The following is a 19,518-nucleotide window of genomic DNA, read 5'->3' as shown; positions in this document are numbered from 1 at the left end:
AAGAGTAAGATAATTAGGAAACCAATGTATAGTCGCATAGGTTAAGTTAATTAAGGCATAGGTAAAGTTAATTAAGGCATCGTTTGGGACTACTTTCTTACTATTTTTTAAAGTAGCTTTCTAGTATAAAAATTGAAAATTTTCTAATGAAAAACTACTTTAAGAAACAATAAAAAAATTGTCTCGAATGAAACCTAAGTCAAGAACTCAACATATAAATCTTAGGATTTTGCAAGTAGTAAGCCATGAAGTCGCCTAAAGCTATAAATCACTAAAAAAAACGCATCTTATTAGCCCTCAAAAGGAATGACTCTACTCGCCTCTAAAACTCTACATATTTAAGTTGCCAACTCGCAATGTTTATTTGCAACTCATTCAATGGAACTCACATGTCAATTAAAGGTACTTATTCATCTAAAGAATTCTTCAAGGAAAAAGAAATAAGGGGAATTAGCGTGTCGGCTCTGCTAGGGTTTCTTGTTGCGATCTTCTGGCCACCCTCTTCGCTTCGCCGGGGAGGATCTCCTCCGGGATGTCCTCCTTTTTTCCTCCTCTCATCCCCTCTCCCAACAACCCTTCCTTCTCAACTGATCTTCCCAAAGATTGGAAGAGTCTCATCGCTACTCAACCTCTAGTGTTGAATGAGTTCACCTCTTCGATTTCCCACTTCCCGACTAAAAAAGCCACTGCTCATTTCACATCTGCCCAGTTCAACGCCGGATCTCCCGAATGGGCTCCTTCAATGGTTGGATATTCCATCGGTCGTAGACCTTACTACGAAGCCCAACTTTCCGCGATAAAAAAAAAAAAAAAAAAAAAAAAAAAAAAAACTAGTCCCTAAAGGGTACTCTCTCTTTGCTCACTTTGGATGATGGCTTCTTCCTCCTCAAGTTTAATAACAGGGAGGACTATGACATGGCTTGGTCCGGCAGACCATGGTTCTTTTTCGGAAAGCCTTTCATATTGCAAAAATGGACGCCGGATTTTGTCCCCAAGCGCGAAGAATTCCCTTCGATCCATCTCTGGATCAAAATCAAGAATTTTCCCCTCTCTTGTTGGACTCCGGAGGGGATATCCAAAATCGCGAGTTGCATTGGGATTCCACTGGCTGTGGATGCTCTCACTGCTGCAAAAACTATACTTACCTTTGCTAGGATATATGTCCAGGTGAGCATTACTTCTCCCCTATCTGATGAGATTTATTATACCGTTGATGGGAAAGTTTTTTCCCTAGCCGTGCTTTACGACTGGAAACCCTCCCACTATTCGTTCTGTAACTCTATAATGCATGCCCGCACCGCCTGCCATCAAAACCCCAACCCGCAAGCCCCACAAGTTGAACCATCCAGACCTCGTGGCAGGAGTTCTTGCTGCAAGCCGCGCAAGGTTCCACCAAGACTAAATATCCCTAAACCTCCACAACCTCTTGTCTCCCAGCCACCTTTTCCACCTCTTTCCAACCTTACCAGCTGCCACCAACCCCTGGCCACCCAAACCGTGATACCCAACCTCAATTCCCCTTATACAAATACTCCCTCTCAATCCCCCAATTTCATCCACCTCAAACTTCCAGTCTTTACAGATGCAGCTCCTAAAAAATCTCCATCTATCCCAACCACTAACAAATTTGCTATACTATCGAATCAGACTTATCCTTCCACTAACCAGACCCCAAACCTTGTAATTCCTCCTTCCCCTGTCTCAGGCTGTTTGGACAAGCATGCTAAGGCAGGTGGTGGGGTCAATCTGGGCAGTACAAATCAAGGAAATGAAAAGCAACCACCTTCGCAACCACAAACACTACAGGAAAATCACTGATTTCCGGCGCATTTCCGACGGCTTTTTCCCAATGAATTTTCCGGCGGAATTTCCGGCGGCTTTTAAAAATTTAATGAAAATGAATAATTTTTTTACTATTTAAATGGTTTAACAAAAAATTATTAAAACTTACATTAATAATTTAATTAATTTTCATTTTAAAATTAATTAGTTAGTTAATTTTTATTTTATATTAAATTTTATTTTTTCTTTTAAATTAAATTGTTTCATTTTTTAAAATAATTAAAAAACTAATTGATTTTTGTCTGAATATACTTTAAATAAAAAAAGAAGACCACCACCCCAACCTCTAAGTCCCAATGATCAGTCCTCCCCTTATGATGGCCTGGAACACCCGTGGGTTCAACAGCCCAGACAAAGCTTTGTGTTGCAAAAACCTTGTTAACAACTACAACCTTGACCTCCTTTTCATATTGGAAACTAGAATTTCTACCCCCAACACTAACAATAGCTGGTTTCTATCAACCCACTCCATTTTTCCCAATGAAGGCTCCTATGACAATTTTGTTTGCTCCTATCCTGGCAGGATTTTGATTAAATGGAACTAAATTAAGGTGAGTTTCAGGCCACTTTTTACTTCGAATAAGTTGATACACTGCATTGTGTCCTCAGGTCCTAACGAAACTTACTATATTTATGTGGTTTATGCATCAAACTCTATGTAGGAAAGGAGAATGCTCTGGAATAAAAATTCTAATCCGGCCACTTCCATTTCCAATCCTTGGATTATTTTAGGGGATTTCAATTGTTGCAGATTCCCACATGAAAAAGCGGGTGGTACTCTGCTTTCCAACAATAAACTTTTAGATTTCAACAATCTTATATTTAATATTGGAGCGCATGAACTATCTTCGGTGGGTCATTATTTCACTTGGTTTAATCAGAGAATTGAAAACCCCATACATACAAACTTGACAGGATGTTGGTCAATGATACATGGCTTGAAACTTACCCCAACTCCTTTTATACTGTGGACGCCCACATATATCTGACCATTCCCTCATTATTCTGCAGTATGATCTCAACCCTCAACAGAAACACAGATTTTAGTTCAAGAATTATTGGGTCTCTAAGCTTGAGTTTTGGGACGAACTCATTTCTGTTTCTCCCAAAAAATTCACAGCAGTCATATTCATTCTTTCTACCAAAAGCTCAAGATGCTCAAGCATAGCATTAAGACCAAGAATTGGTCTTCTTCAAACTCTCTTCATCAAGATATCACTGAACTTAGCTCCAACCAAAACTCTATCCTTAATTAGCTTCAGGTTTCTCCCCTTGATCCTGAACTTAATATGGTCTTAAAAACCATCAACCTCAAGCTTTCTGAGAGAAATTATGATTGGACCGATTGGATCACTCAAAGAGCTAAAGCTAAGTGGATGTCTTGTGGGGAAGATGACCTCAAATTCCTCTATTCTCGGATTAATGCTAGACATAATATCAACTTGATCACAACTATCTCCACGGCTGATGGGGTTTTCAACATATCGAATGAGATTTCTAATGTAATTATCCACCATTTCCAAAAGCTTTTTAACAATCCCTTTTCCCTTAACACCAATGGCTGGGATGCTCCTATTCAACTCAAGCTACCACCTAATCTTGTTCCACAATTAACTACCCCAATTACTATGGATGAGATTAAGAATGTTGTTTTCTCCTCCCCTAACTCATCTGCTCATGGGCCAGATGGTTACACCTTTAAATTTTACAAAGCCTCTTGGAACATTATTGGCAAACAACTTTGTGAGGCTATCCTATCCTTTTTTTTCTATTGGTTTTCTCCCCAAGCATGCAAAGGCCATGGCCATTGCCTTAATCCCCAAACGACCCCATGTCAGTGACATTTATGAATACAGGCCGATATCACTTTGCAACACCTTCTACAAGATCATTGCCAATAGGATGAAAGAGGTTATGCCTTCCATCATTCATCCTAGCCAAGCTGGTTTCATCAAAGACATAATCATTTCGGATAACATCCTTTTAGCATCTGATTTTCTTATGGATTTCAACTTAAATTCTAAACATAATTTTTTTGGTGCTAAATTTGACATCCATAAAGCCTTTGATACGGTTTCAAGGGAATTTCTGCTTAATCGTATGATTGCAAAAGGATTTCCCGAGACCTTTGTTTTTTGGATCAAAGGTTGTATCACAGACGTCCACTTCTTTATTTCTATTATTGGGGCACTTGAAGGCTATTTCAATTCATCCTCAGGTCTTAGACAAGGATGTCCTCTTTCACCCTACCTATTCTGCATTGTTATGAACAGTCTCTTAGCTTATTTTGAGGAAGCTACAATCAATAACTCATTCCATGGTATTGGGGCTGGTAATGTATTTATATCCCATCTTCTATATGCTGACGACATACTAGTATTTGGCAGGCCACTTTAGAGAATGCTCATACTCTTAATAATATTCTTCATGCTTTTGCGGGCATCTCGGGTATTCATGTTAATAGCACTAAAAGCACCATTCTCTTCTCTAACAATGTGCTGGATGAGGAGGCCATTTCAAACACTTTGAACATCCCAATTTCTAACTCCCCTATCAAGTATCTTGGCATCCCGATCTTCGGTAAGAGACTAAAAAAATCTAATTTTCAGCCTCTTTTGCATAAAATTCAGTACTCTTTGGATGGTTGGAAAACCAAAAGTCTTTCCTTAGCTGGAATACTTCAATTCCTTAAGCACACTATTTATAATATTCTGGCTTATTGGATTAGAGGTACCTTAATTCCCAAAGCTTGCAGCAAGGTGATTAATAGTATATGCTCCAGATTTTTGTATTATGGGGATATTCACAAGATAAAGCTTCATATGATTTCTTGGAAGGAAACTTGTAAGCCAAAATTCTATGTGGGGTTGGGCATTCCCTCCATAGACTCGCTCAACTCGTAAGCTTGTCAAGCCGCTCGTTTAAATTAAAATCTATTTAAAATCTAATTTTAAATAATATAATAAAATATATACTAAATAATTTTAATTATTTCACAAGTCAAGCTTGAGCTTTCTTGACGAGCTCAAGTGAACCAGTCAAGCTCGAGTAATCTATGTGTGATGTGGCCAAAAGGTTACCCAATTCTATGCAATATAGACTTACAAACAACACTTCCCTTTCTTTCTTTTGGGAACCCTGGTGCTTTGGTTTATTTGTGGTTGAAATGCTTAAAATGGAACAGCTAGACTACCTTATTCACCCTCCCAACTTGCCTATTAGTTGCCTCCTATCCAATGAGAGATGGACCTTACCTCCTTCTATCCCAACACATATGGCTGACATTATCACTTCAGTCCCTATATCCAACTCTACGGGTAACTGCTACTGGACTAACTCTGCTAAGCCTTCCTTTAAAAATTTTCACAAGAATTTCTATTCGGATTGTGAAGTTGTTCCCTGGTTCAAGTTTGTTTGGCACAAACACTATGCTTTGCGGTTTTCTAATTACACTTGGATGGCATTCAAACATGGTCTCAAAACCTTTGATTCCTTGATTTTAAGGGGTATTTCGGTGAACCGTTTATGCACCTTATGCTGGACCAATCGGGAAAACCATAATCGCCTTCTCTTTGAGTGTGATTACTCTTATGACATCCTTTAGAATGTTTTTCCCCGTATGAACAGCATGCTTTTGCGTCCTAATCTCTAGCAAGCTTTTCATTGCATCGATGACTGGGAAATTTATAAAAGTAGGAAGAATATGTGCTATCTTTTACTTTGTGCTATTGTCTACTACATCTAAAGAGCTAGAAATGACATGTTATTTGGCAACTTGATTGACTGTCACTCTACTATTGTTGCCAAAATCAAACGTGTTGTTACCATAAAACTTCCATGAGGAAATGCTCTCATATTCTCCAGAATTTGTGATTCACGACCTTCACCTGTGGAAGGTTAACTGGAATGTGCCTGTGCTGCTTACCGACTTTTGGCGTTACTGGACGGTCTTCATTGGAAACTAGGGACTGGAGTTTTGAAGGACGATGATGAACGCAATCGAATTCAATTCTACATCCCCTTGGACGGTCTATTTGGCAACCAGGGGTGGATGATTTTGGCTACTTGGGAGCTCTTCATGATTATTGCAATACGAGTCCTTATGATTTTGATTTCTTTCCTTTTAGTTACAGCTTTCTTTTGTTAAGCAGCATTTGTTGATAGGATTTTGTTGTCTGCTACATGTTTGTTGTATTAGTAGATAATTTTCTTTCTCACTGTAATTCCTTCATTTTTGAATGAAATGGGCTAAGGCCTCAAATTCTCCCAAAAAAAAAAAAAAAAAAAATTCGTCAAGCAAACTTGTCTTTGATAAAAAAGTTCTACATAAGCCTCCCCACTTTTGGATAACCATCAACCAATCAAATTTATCTACAACCTAGCATTCTTAATAAAGTTTTCCCAGTAAAATTGCTTGCATTTTTTTAATTTAGGGATTATTTGGTTGCCACCACAACCACCCATTACTGTCATAGCTGTCAGAGTCATTGCTTGTCACCTTTGTTGCACTGATATACTTATTTATGAAGGCGTGTGGTATCCGATACATCGATACACAGATATAGCACCGATAAGTGTCAGATACGGCAAAGTCGTATCTAATTAAAATACTATTTAATTTCAAAAGGACATGCATATCTGATACGCATGTCCATTGAAAAAAAAAATCCAAAAAAAAAATCTGTCGTATTTAGTTCCGCGACTGCGAGCGAGGTTCTCTCATTTTCGAGATGGATTTGAGTCTCTTGATGATATGGGAATATTAGAAATTGCTAATCTTTCACTTGATAAGCCTGAATTAGAAGCTATAATATTTATTGAAGAAGACATAGAAGTTAAAAAAAACCAATGAAGAAGTTAATCATATCATTCTTTCAATTGAATAGTTGAAACTACATATTCTAGACAATTTATGTTTATGCTTTTGTTGATGTACTAGACATTTAATACTTACTTTTATTTTGATATTATAAACTACAAGGCTAAAAATGATGTTACTTTCATTTTTTTTTTTGTAATTTCAAATATTATGCTTTGATTGTTTTCTTAATTTTTATGTATGATTTATAAATTATAATGCCATGTCCGGATCATACCCGTATCCTATATTTTTAAGAATTGACGTGTCCCGTATCCGTATCGTATCGTATCTGTGTCGTCGCATCTATATATCGGTGCAACATAGCTTGCCACTGACTGCTACCCACCATCCTCACCATAGATAACTATTATTTCAAATGAAATGTTATTTCTTCCTTTAAACCAAACAAGAAAATATAAATAAATAAAAAACTATAGCATTACTCTTCCCACCAACTCACACGTCTTCGCTAGTCCAGGTAATGGCATTCACGCCCAATCCAGTATTGAATTCATAGCTGTTCCATTTGTTAGAGGAAGGCCACTACTTTCTATGAACAAAACCTTAGCATTTCATAACAAAACCTTAGCATTTCATACATATATAATATCTCCAATCTCCGAACACAATAATTACTCCAAAAGGAACGACTCTACTCGCCTCTAAAACTCTACAAATTAAAGTTGCCAACTCGCTATGTTTATTTTGCAACTCATTCAATGGAACTCACATGTCAATCAAGGGTACTTATTCATCTAAAGAATGTGTCAAGCAAACTTGACTTTGATAAAAAAATTCTACATAAGCCTCCCCACTTCTGGAAAAACATCAACCAGTCAAATTTATCTGCTACCTAGCATGCTTCATAAAGTTTTCCTAGTAAAATTGCTTGCTTTTTTTAATTTTAGGGATTATTTGGTTGCCACCACAACCACTCATTACTGTCGTAGCTGCCAGTGCCATTGCTTGTCATCTATGTTGCACCGATACATTTATTTATGAAGGCGTGTGGTATATGATACATTGATACATGGATACACATCTGCTACGGCACCGATACATGTCGGATACGGCAAACGGCATTGCCGTATCCAATTAAAATACTATTTAATTTCAAAACGACATGCATATCCGATACGCATGTCCATTGAAAAACAAAAAAAAATCCAAAAAAAAAAAGATCCGTCGTATTTACTTCCGCAACTGAGAGCGAGGTTCTCTCATTTCCGAGATAGATTTGAGTCTCTTGATGATATGGGAATATTAGAAATAGTTAATCTTTCACTTGATGAGCCTAAATTAGAAGCTATGATATTCAATTGAAGATGATATAGAAGTTCAAAATCAAACCACTAAAGAAGCTAATCATATCATTCCTTCTATTGAATAGTTTAAACTTCATGTGCTAGACAATTTATATTTATGCTTTTGCTATTGTACTAGACATTTAATACTTATTTTTATTTTGATATTATAAGCTACAAATGATGTTATTTTAATTTTTTTTTGTAATTTCAAATATTATGCTTTGATTGTTTTTTTAATTTTTATGTATTATTTATAAATTATAATGTCGTGTCTGCACCGTACATGTATCCTATATTTTAAGAATTGACGTGTCCCGTATCCATATCATATCGTATCCGTGTCGTAGTATCTTTATCGGTGCAACATAGCTTTTCACTGGCCGCCACCTACCATCCTCACCATAGATAACTATTATTCCAAATGAAATGTTATATCTTCTTTTAAACCAAACAAGAAAATATAAATAAATAAAAAAACTATAGCATTACTCTTCCCACCAACTCACACGTCTTCTCAAGTCCAGGTAATGGCATTCACGCCCAATCCAATATTGAATTCATAGCTGTTCCATTTGTTAGAGGAAGGCCACTACTTTCTATGAACAAAACCATAGCATTTCAGACATATATAATATCTCCAATCTCCATTCAATCTCCAACAAGAAAAAAAGTTCTTTTCCTCTCTCTTCCGATCTCCACAACAACAAAACAGAACACAAATGAAAATCTCAATCCAAGACCTCCTCATCCTCCTCCTCTTCCCCCTTCTCTTATCTGCTCATGAAGAATCCAAAAACCAAAAAGAGTTTACAGTTGTAGAAGGCATGGTGTATTGCCAAAGCTGCGAGCATACTGGTTCTTGGTCGCTTGAAGGTGCAAAGCCCCTTGCTTCAGCGAAGGTTGGAATTGCATGCAAGGATCATAAGAAGAGAGTTTGGTTCTACAAAGCCATTCAAACTGATAACACTGGATATTACTACGCTCCAATTCAAGGAATGGAGGGAACAGAAGGTGTTAAGAAGAAGGAGATTAGTGGTTGTAGTATTCACCTGCTGGCTTCACCTGACAGCACTTGTAATTTGCTTACTAATATCAATTTAGGGATAGCAGGAGCTGGAGTTAGGGAGGGGAAGAAGGTGATGAAGGAGAAGGGATATGAAGTGGTGGTATATGCTGCTCCGCCACTGGCTTTTAAGCAGGTTAACTGTGTTCCTGCTGATCATTAGTTAGACTGGGAAGTGAGAAGTTTGTTGCTGTGATTCTCAGTTGTTGTATGTGTTTGTTTGTCTCAGTGGTGTTACTGTGATTTGTGGTTAATTTTGAAGTGATTACAGATTGGTTTCTTTGGATTTTTGTTATACAAGCAACGCAATAATACTTTTGTTTTGATGGCAGTGGAAGTGTAATGAAATGAGCGAGTTTGAGTGAACTCAAATATTATTAGGCTACGCTCATTTAGCAAAGCAAACCAAAGTTTCTGTTCTTGTTTGGCTCGTTAGCTTATCAAGCTGAAAAAGATCAAATCAGATTTTAGTCTTGTTTGATTTATTAAGCATAGAAGCTTATAAAAATTAATCAAAATCAAACTAATTAGAAAATTGTATACGATTGAATATATATATATATATTTGACAACCATAAATGGCATGAATAAGATGAGGTCAAGAGATGGGATAACATTTAATCAAGAATAAATGAAAAAAAAAAACAATTATTATTATTTTGTTCAGATATACATGCAAGACAGATTGCACACAACATTAAGAACATTAACATTTGTTTCTCTAATTGGAAAAAAAAAATAATAAATATTGTCATGATTTCTACATCAAAGTATTAAAAGACAACAGTACAATCAAATAATCTCACATCTGTCAGCATAACTAATTCTACCTATAGCAACTGTACACGTGTATTCAAGTAGTCACAAGTCTTTATATACATGTATGATAGCCTATAATTTTTTTTGAAGAAAATACAGCAAATTGCATTAAAAAAGAAAAGCAAAAAAAAAAAGGCAACTAGCCAAGTATAGTAGATTCCTCCTTTAAGATATTCCAAAATAAAGGAGGAACCTTATCCATAGTATTTTCATCCCACATAAAAGAGGTAATAATCCCATAGTTAGCACAAAGATCCGCTAACTTATTGGCTCCTCTATCAATGCAATTAAATATAACATTATTAAACCCATTGCATAAAAAGAAATCATCATACCTTTGATCTTCAATAGATTTAACCTTTTGCAAATGCTTTATCACATTGACATTATCACCTTCTATAATGATACCCTTGAATTTGAACATCCAATCCTTCATCATCTCTTTAATAGTATGAGTAGCCATAAGTTCCAATGCTGAGATATCCCAATGCAAGACTGTCTTCCCAAAGGCTAGAAGTAGTCTTCCTTTATGATCCCGAAAAACACCTCCTAAACCAGCTTTGTATGAAGAAAGAAGGGATGCATCCACATTAACCTTCAAACAATGCACAGCTTTGTATGATAGCCTATAATGAGATATGAAAAAGTAATATGAAATTGACAAGTTTTTGGACTCTTTCTTTCTTTTCTTGATTACCATTGTTATGTTTATGTATTTCTTTATGGTATCAAAGTGCGTTCGTTTCTGGCGTGCTTCTCATGGCGAACTCAACGCTTCTCAAGTTGGAGATCCTGGTTCGAGTACAACGGAGAACGCAGGTATTCCTGCACAGCTTAAATTTCTTGTTTCCAATCTCATAACTCTGGTTCCGACTCAGCTATCTACCGACAACTACCCGATTTGGAGAAGTCAGGTTTTCAAACTGTTTAAGGCAAATGGATTTGAAAATTTTCTTGAATCTGCCGAGATACCTCCATCTTCTCAAATCTCTCAACAAGATGGCACAATGGTGTTAAATCCAGTATACAGCAAATGGCAAATAACAAATCAAAATCTGTCTGCTGCGGTGTGTTCAACAATATCTCCCTCCGTATTACCTTATGTACTCCATCTTGAAACCACATCTGAGGTATGGAAGACACTTGAAATCAGATTTCAATCAACTAATAGATCCAAAGTCATCCAGCTCAAGAATGAGCTACACAACGTGTCTATGAAGGCACTTTCGATTACTCAATATCTAACATAAATCAATATTCTTGTAGATCAAATTGCTACAGCTGGATCTAAAATAGATGATGAAGATATAATCACGTATATATTGAATGTTCTCCCATCTCCCTACCAAGCATTCAAGACGGCGATAAGGACGACTCCTATGCCAATTGGTCTTGACAATTTATATGCTCTACTAATAAGTGAGGAGATTCTCGTAAATGCAGAAAATATAAGAATCTCTACGAATCAGGATTCATAGACTGCATTATACACCTATAGAGGAAGAAACAAAAGAAATCGTGGAAGGTATCCACATAATGTGAATTCTGATACACGCAATCCATCTCAACCAGTGATAATCTGTCAAATATGCAATAAGAGAGGGCATAATGCTTTAGACTACTGGCACAGACTCAATGTAAACTGCAAGCCATCTGCATCGTCAGCTACTACAAACAGAGCTATGGTCACTACAGCTGAACAGGCGACGGATAACTGGTATCTGGACTCTGGAGCATCAGTACACATGACGAATCTTGAAGATAACTTTTCTCAAATGATGTCTTACAAGGGATCTGACACGGTCACGGTTGGAGATATATGGGCGGTCAATTCCGATTGCGCATTCTGGGACAGACATTCTTCCAACTCCCTCCCATAAGCTTCGCTTATCGCATCTTCTCCATCTTCCGAACATATCTCATAATCTTATTTCCATTTCAAATCTCGTTAAAAACAATGATATATCCATCACATTTAACCCATTGGGCTTTGTTTTCAAGGATCTGAAGACAGATCACATACTCCTCAAAGGCCCTTGTAAAAATGGTCTGTATCCCATACCGTCTAATAAGGGTCGACAGACGCATTCTGCATTTCAAGCTATCAAGCACTCACCGAACAAATGGCATAATCGTTTGGGGCATCCGCATCAAAAAATTATTCATCTCATAGCAAGAAGCAATCCTACTCTCTATATTCCCTACTATACTTCTACCTGTAATTCGTGCAAAATGTGTAAAGCTCACAAACTGCCTTTTGAAAAATCACTCAATAGGAAACATAATCTATTAGAGCTTATACACTATGATGTATGGGGACCGTCTCTGGTCTCATCCAATGAAGGTTTCAAATATTATGTAGTTTTCATAGACGACTTCTCACGTTATATTTGGCTATTTCCGATTATACAAAAATCTGATGTTTGCAATGTTTTCATAAAGTTTAAAACCTTTGTTGAATATCAATCGTCTCACAAAATAAAAGTAATTAGAACGGATGGTGGTAAGGAATATCTTAAACATCAATTAGCTCAATTTCTTTCTCAAAATGGCATTCATCACCAATTTTCGTGTCCGTATACTCCGTAACAGAATGGTCTTGCTGAACGCAAGCATAGACACATTCTTGAAACTACAAGAACTCTACTACAACAGGCTTCCATCCCTCACAAATTCTGGCCGGATGCAGCACTTACAGCGACCTACCTTATAAAACGTATGTCATCCACTACCACCAAAAACATCTCTCCATTTCAGCTTTTTCATCACATCAAACCATCTTATTCTCATCTAAGGACATTTGGATGTCAATGTTTTCCTTTGACACCTAGCCACACTCGTAATAAGCTTCAACCCAAATCTATATCTTGTATATTCTTAGGTTACTCTGAAAACTATAAAGGGTACAAATGCTTCCACAAAGAAACAAACATCATTCATATATCAAGACACGTCACGTTCACTGAAGACACATTCCCGTTTCAAACACCTATATCTCAACAACCTGATTCTCAAACATACATTCAACCATCATTTCTTATACCTATTTCCAATTCATCATCCATCACAAACAATTCATCGCATATCATAGCTCAACCTGGCTCTGCCAGCCACACTACTCAATTGGCTGATCCCAGTAATGTTGTCTCGGTTCAAGAAACACAGCAAGGCAACACAATTTCTCCATCTATGCCAAGTCAGTCTTTCCCAAATAAAAGGCATCACATGATCACCAGACATCAAACGGGATCTCTTAGACCATGCAACCGTATGAATCTCTTTCATAAACAAGAACAGAGCCTACAATACACTGAACCTACATCATACAGTGAAGCTAGCAAACATCCAGAATGGAGAAAGGCAATGGCAGCTGAATTTCTTGCACATCAACAACAAGGTACTTGGTCCCTTGTTGAACCACCGAAGCATGCTTCCATTCTAGGATGCAAATGGAATTTCAGGAACAAACATAATACAGATAGATCTATTGCAAGATTTAAAGTGAGACTAGTGGCTCAAGGTAATCGGCAAGAACATGGTATTGATTATATGGAAACTTTTAGCCCGGTAGCCAAACTACCTACTTTCTGAGTGCTCCTTACGACAACACTTTTTCATAGGTGGGATGTGCAACAATTAGATGTAGCCAATGCATTTTTACATGGAGACCTTACGGAGACTATATACATGAAGCAGCCTAAGGGATTTGAGGATTCTTTGAATTCTGATTATGTATGCAAGCTGCACAAGGCCATCTATGGCCTCAAACAAACTCCAAGACAATGGTACACTACGTTTACCAATTATCTCATTTCTCTTGGATTCAAACAAGGAAAGGCAGATCCATCACTCCTCATATTCAAACAAAATGATACAAAAATCTATCTACTAGTCTATGTAGATGATATACTACTCACAGGTAACAACAAAGCTGCTATACATCATCTCATTCAACAACTGAAGCTAAGATTTACCATGAAAAATTTGGGATTAGCTCATCACTTTCTCGGAATTCAGATCACAACTACTATAGACCAATATTTTCTCTCACAAAAAGCCTATGCCGAATCCATTCTTCAGCAGGCCGCAAAGCTAACAAAGTGCAATTCGCTGTCTAATCCCATGTGTACAAAGACTCCGTCCAACATTAGCTTTGATCCACTGCTATCTGATTCAAATATGTACATAAGAATTACAGGTTGTCTCCAATACTTGACGTTAACTCGCCCAGATATAGCTTTTGCGGTAAATTTCCTCTCGCAGCATATGCAAGAACCATATGCATATCATACATATATGCTCAAGAGACTTCTTAGATATATAAAGGGCACACAAGACTTTGGCCTTCCTATTAACAGATCAAATCTACAGCTAAGAACGTTTTCGAACGCGGACTGGGCGGGAGATCCGGTTTCTCGTAAATGAACGTCAGGTTATTGCTCATTTCTTGGGACAACTCTTATTTCGTGATCAGTCAAGAAGCAAACCACGGTGGCAAGGTAGTAACGGAATCATAATATAGAGCATTAGCGGCAGCTACTGCAGATATAATGTGGCTCAAAAGACTGTTGCATGACTTTGACATTTCTCACAACGAACCATCAGATTTATTGTGTGATAACACATCGGCTATAGCTCTTGCAAATAACCCGATCTTTCATGCTCGTACAAAGCATATTGAGATCGATCAAAGGTTCGTTAGAGATCAAATTCATAATAACAATATTAGACTATTACCAATAAGCACAATTGATCAAATAGCTGATATTCTGACAAAGCCGCTCACCACTCCGAGATTCCACATGCTAAGACTCAAACTGACGATTATTTCAAATCCATCAGTTTGCGGGGGAGTATTAGAAGACAACAGTACAATCAAATAATCCCACATCTGTCAGCGTAACTAATTCTACCTATAGTAATTGTACACGTGTATTCAAGTAGACACAAGTCTTTATATACATGTATGATAGCCTATAATGAGATATGAAAAAGTAATATGAAATAGACAAGTTTATGGACTCTTTCTTTCTCTTCTTGATTACCACTGTTCTGTTTCTGTATTTCTTTAAAAGTAATGCACCGTTACATTTATAATCACAATATTAATATTTCACAATCCTTAATTATTTTGTGCGGACGTCAAACGCTATTTGGAGACCAACCAGAATGTGCCAAGTCACCCCCCCTGTTCGGTTTCGCGGCTCGGTGTTGCTCGGTACTGCTGACGTGGCTCATTCTGATTAGTCTCCGGAAGGCGTTCTGTGTCCGATCTCCGCACAAAATAATTTCTCCATTATTTGATTTGAATGCTTCATGCTGAGAAGTAGCAAATACCTAAGATAGAAGATGATAAATGATAGATTTTGTTGAAAGGTCTCACCCAAAAATAGAGAAAATGATCAAAATATTATATTGACTCTTTATAAAATCCTCCAATTTCTTAAAGAGGATAAAACTATTTTGATTCATTTTTAAAGACCGGAGGGATCAATACCATCTTCTGGGTGAGAATCTTCAACAAATGTATCACGTTTCAACATACAAGAAAAGTTTTTTAAGCACCCCAAATGACCAAATTTTTTACATTGAAGCGATATTCGCCAACCGTAGCCCATCATCTTCCCAGCTTTAATCAGTATCTTCTATCAGAATTATTCAAAGCATGAGAAAGCCATGGTTCTGTTGGTTTCTGCAGCCTGGGAAGACTCCAAGAAGGCTTTCCACCACCTCTCATTCCTTCCATAAACTCTCTACCTCTTGCCCTCTCATCATCCCTTCTTCTCAACCTCAGCCTGCTCGTGTCCAAGAATGGCAACCCCCACCCTGGAGATTTAAACGCCTTACTGCTCAGATCATCTTCGACTCTCTCATTCGCCCTAAAAGCGTCGAAAGAGAATCTCTTGTTTTTCTTACCGGAAATTTCAGTAGCAGTTCTGGGAGTCTGGCACAGAACGGGGCTCTTGTGACCGCAAGGTGTTTGTTTGAATGTCCATGGGAAGAAGACGCGGAGGCCGCAAGCCTTGGAAGGGAGATGAGGATGGTGAGATTGTTGGATTGCTATGGCGTTTGAAGATGATGAATTGATGGCGGTGATGGACTGTTTTTGTTGTTGTGATTTGATGAGCTCGCGCTGTAAGCGGTGAGAGAGAGTGGAACGAACTGTTCTGCGGGTTGGGTGCTTTGGAATTGTTGGAGTTGAACGGGCGGCGATGGCATTGGCGGCTGGGAGGAAGCGGTTCATGATGAAGCTGGGTGACCGGTGAACCCCTGTGGTTTGGAATGTTTATATCTCTGATTGTAATATAAGAAATTGCATTGGCTTATAATCTCTCGTGTGTGTGAGAGAGAGACAGTTCAGATCTTCCATTGAACAGTCGATTAATGGGAAAATTATTCTGTACGGAATTCGAATGCATTCACAGGTGAATTGTGACACGTCACATCATTAGGGTTCAATGCATTCGATGATGTAACGCATCACAATTCGCGTCCAAACACATTCGTATTCCGCAGAGAATAATCTCTCTTAAAGTGATGTTTTGCTGTGATAGAACTGAGAATATTGACTGAATTTAACAAGTTCTAATGAAACTGAAATGTGCTTATTTATGTTACTATTAGCTCAGGATAAGTTCAATTTTCAAACAGGTGGACCGACATAGATATCTTAAATAACTGTGAAAAAAATTGCACCAGGAGATATAATGCAAATTTGTTAAACAAAAATAATTAAGAAGTTCACAGGATGTGTTATGGTTGCCGTTGGGCACCGTGCAAGGTGGGCCAACGAGAAATTATTATGTGCGGAGAAAAGATATAAAATGCCGTATGGAGACTAATCAGAATATCCCACGTTAGCGGTACTGAGCGAAGTGATGACGTGGTGCATTATGGTTGATCTCCGGACAGCGTTCGACATCCGCACAGAAAAATTAATTAGCCAAACGTCAAAAATCTAGTTGCTTATAGGCGGTGCAAGCTTCGAAATAACATAATATAGGGGCGGTTTGGTTTGAAGGGTTAAAATAATTCTTTTATATAAGTTTTAAGAATATTAATGTTTGGTTGGATAACAAAGAAATATATAGTAAAATAAAATAAATATAATATAAAAATTTTTATTTCATGTTTAAGATAAAGTAAACTCATTCAATTGTGAAAATTATTTTCATCACAAAAAAGCTCTCTTATCACCAGTTGTTGCACTGTTGCCCCATCACCTGCTGTCGACCGTCAAACACCACCACCTTAACCGTCACCTGCCACCATTACTATTGCCTACCGCCAAGAACATCTTTAGACTACACCATATTCATTTTACATTCATTTAGATGTAATTATCTTATACTTATTCTAACAACAAAAAATATTCTTTTTACACTAATTTTTTAACAATTCATTATTTTTACGCTGCATTCCATTTTTCAAAACCCCTATAATCTTATCTTAAGACCAAAAAAAAAAAATAAGTGCCATTATTTTTTATTAAATAATTATCATATAAATAACCAATTCTTTGGCAATGTTTATTTGGATAAGAGAGCATTAAATGATATCTCCATCTTATTCTCTTTTATATTTTAACATAGGACAAAATTAGATTAGTACTTTCTTAAAAATAAAAATTTAATAAGTAGTGAAAAAGAATTTAATATAAATTATAAGATAATTTATATTAAATACAAGGCATTTTTATGTAATATAATTAACTTAGCTCTCGTCTTCTACATGTTAAGATAATGAGGAAACAGCTCTAATAGATACCTCTACAGTCCCTGCAATCCATCGCCGAAGAGTACGGCAACGAAACCTTCTCGACCGCATCACAAACCCAGCGATCTTCCTCGCTATCCCCATCGCTACAGCTATCAACGTCTCCATCATTCCCATCATCTTCACTACTATGGTAATAATTAGCACATGGCGTGGGACTATGGCTTCGTCCCGGCGGCGGCTTAGGAGGGAAGAAGAAGAAGTCGGCCTCCTCATCAAGGCGAGAGCTTCCATCTTTGGGAACGCCGGGCACTCTTTCCCACAAGAAGGGTACCCTCCGGCTTGTGTCGCCGGAGTAAAGCTCCGGTGAGCAGGTGTTAAAAGTGTGGTTGGAAGGGCGGCGAGTGGAGATGAGAGGGACGTCGAGATGGATGAGTTGGAGGCTGCTGCCTCGGCGAATTCGGTGTTGGGGATTTGAGTTAGTTGTTTCCATGGTGGTGAGAGGAGGGAGATGGAAGATGGAAGAGATAAGGGAGGAGAAGGCATTGAATTGAATGAGAAAAAGCAATATTTTTGAAGCGATAGGGTGGTGGTGGTTAGTCTTTTAAGGGTTTTAGGTGTTTGAGTGTTGTGGGTGGATTCATGTGACTATTCTCGTGATGATTTTGAAGGCGCTTGGTGGAAGTGGAACTGAAAGCGCAATGAGCAAGTTATGGAGCTTGGTTGAGTTATAGAGAGAGAGAGACTTCTTCCATTGACTTTAGGCTTGATTTGGGGGAGAAATTATTAACTGTGGATTCCGGAACCATTTGGAGCTCAATCATAGCACGCCGCCGCGTCACTCGATACATAGTGGTACTCAACACTAGTACTAACAAACGGGTGACGTGTTTACCCAAAAAAAAAACAAACGGGTGACGTGGCTCGTTGTGATTTGCCTCCGGATGCCTTCCGGATCCGTACAAAATAATTAATCTGGATTGGGAAGGATATTTTACTGCTTCTTAAGACAATTTTTTTTAAAAAAAAAATTAAAATTTATGACCCAAAAACCTAACTTAAGTAGCAGTAAAAAAGTCATTCTAAACGAAGCCTTAAGCACTTCACTCTTTGCTCGTATATCTACTTTTTTTATTTAATCATTTTATCTTATTATTAGCAATACAAATTCTAAACATGACATCTAAAAATATTATATATTTGTATTAAGTCATCATTAATCTTTTATTAATTAAAGGAAATATGTTAGTTTTACTACTCATTTCACTTCTATCCAAAGACCTTACACTCCTATAATCCCAAATTATATTTAGCTTTGTTGTGGGCTAGGATGTTCACAGCGGTAGAGTGAGTAAATTTCTCGTCTTAGTAATGCACAGATATCTAGCACACAAGCAGAAAAAGAGAAGTAAAAACACTCAATCTTTTTTACGAGGAAAGCCCAAAGAGGAAAAAACCACGGGGCCTCGCCCAGGTGAAAAGATTCCACTAAATTTGAGTGAATTACAAATATTGACCCATCCCCTGACTTAGGAGCAGTCAAATTACATTAGTTTGTAGAGTTAGGCCAAGGTCTAACAACTGTCAGGCGGAAGTCCGGCAGCTTCTGGGCAGAAGTTCAGCTGACGAGGAAAGATATGAGAAAATCGGGTGAACGTACGACGACACTCGACTGCTAGGTGGAAGTCTGGAGGTGGTCAGTGGTGATCCGATGAAGTTCAAACCTAAGTTCGGTGGCGGTCAGCGGCCGGGCGTTGGTCCGACGTAGGTCGGGCTGAAGTCCGGTGGTGGTCGTCGGCCGGGAGAAGGTTTGGTGGCGGATCGGCAGCTGGGCCGTGGTCCGACGAAGGTCGTACTGAAGTCCGACGGTGGTCGTCGGCCGGGAGAAGGTCCGGCAGCTTATCGGCGAC

General features: G+C 37.9%; 2 protein-coding genes across 2 annotated transcripts; one reads left to right on the top strand and one right to left on the bottom strand.

The window, feature by feature from the left end:
* Positions 1-8,729: 8,729 nt before the first annotated feature.
* Positions 8,730-9,236, top strand: LOC110112933 (non-classical arabinogalactan protein 30-like). Its single transcript, XM_020845320.1, has one exon. It carries the CDS (start codon positions 8,730-8,732, stop codon positions 9,234-9,236), a length of 507 nt encoding a protein of 168 aa, XP_020700979.1.
* A 6,160-nt stretch (positions 9,237-15,396) lies between these two features.
* Positions 15,397-18,336, bottom strand: LOC110112922. The gene is made up of 2 exons (XM_020845305.2): positions 17,660-18,336; positions 15,397-16,162 (listed from the first exon to the last, which is right to left on the bottom strand). Exons 1-2 carry the CDS (start codon positions 18,099-18,101, stop codon positions 15,528-15,530), a joined length of 1,077 nt encoding a protein of 358 aa, XP_020700964.1. The 5' UTR covers positions 18,102-18,336; the 3' UTR covers positions 15,397-15,527.
* Between the last annotated feature and the right edge of the window lie 1,182 nt (positions 18,337-19,518).

Source organism: Dendrobium catenatum, unplaced genomic scaffold (assembly GCF_001605985.2).
Source record: "Dendrobium catenatum unplaced genomic scaffold, ASM160598v2 original_scaffold_61322, whole genome shotgun sequence".
NCBI classification, from domain to species: Eukaryota; Viridiplantae; Streptophyta; class Magnoliopsida; order Asparagales; family Orchidaceae; genus Dendrobium; species Dendrobium catenatum.
This window is presented reverse-complemented; position numbering and strand designations above follow the sequence as displayed.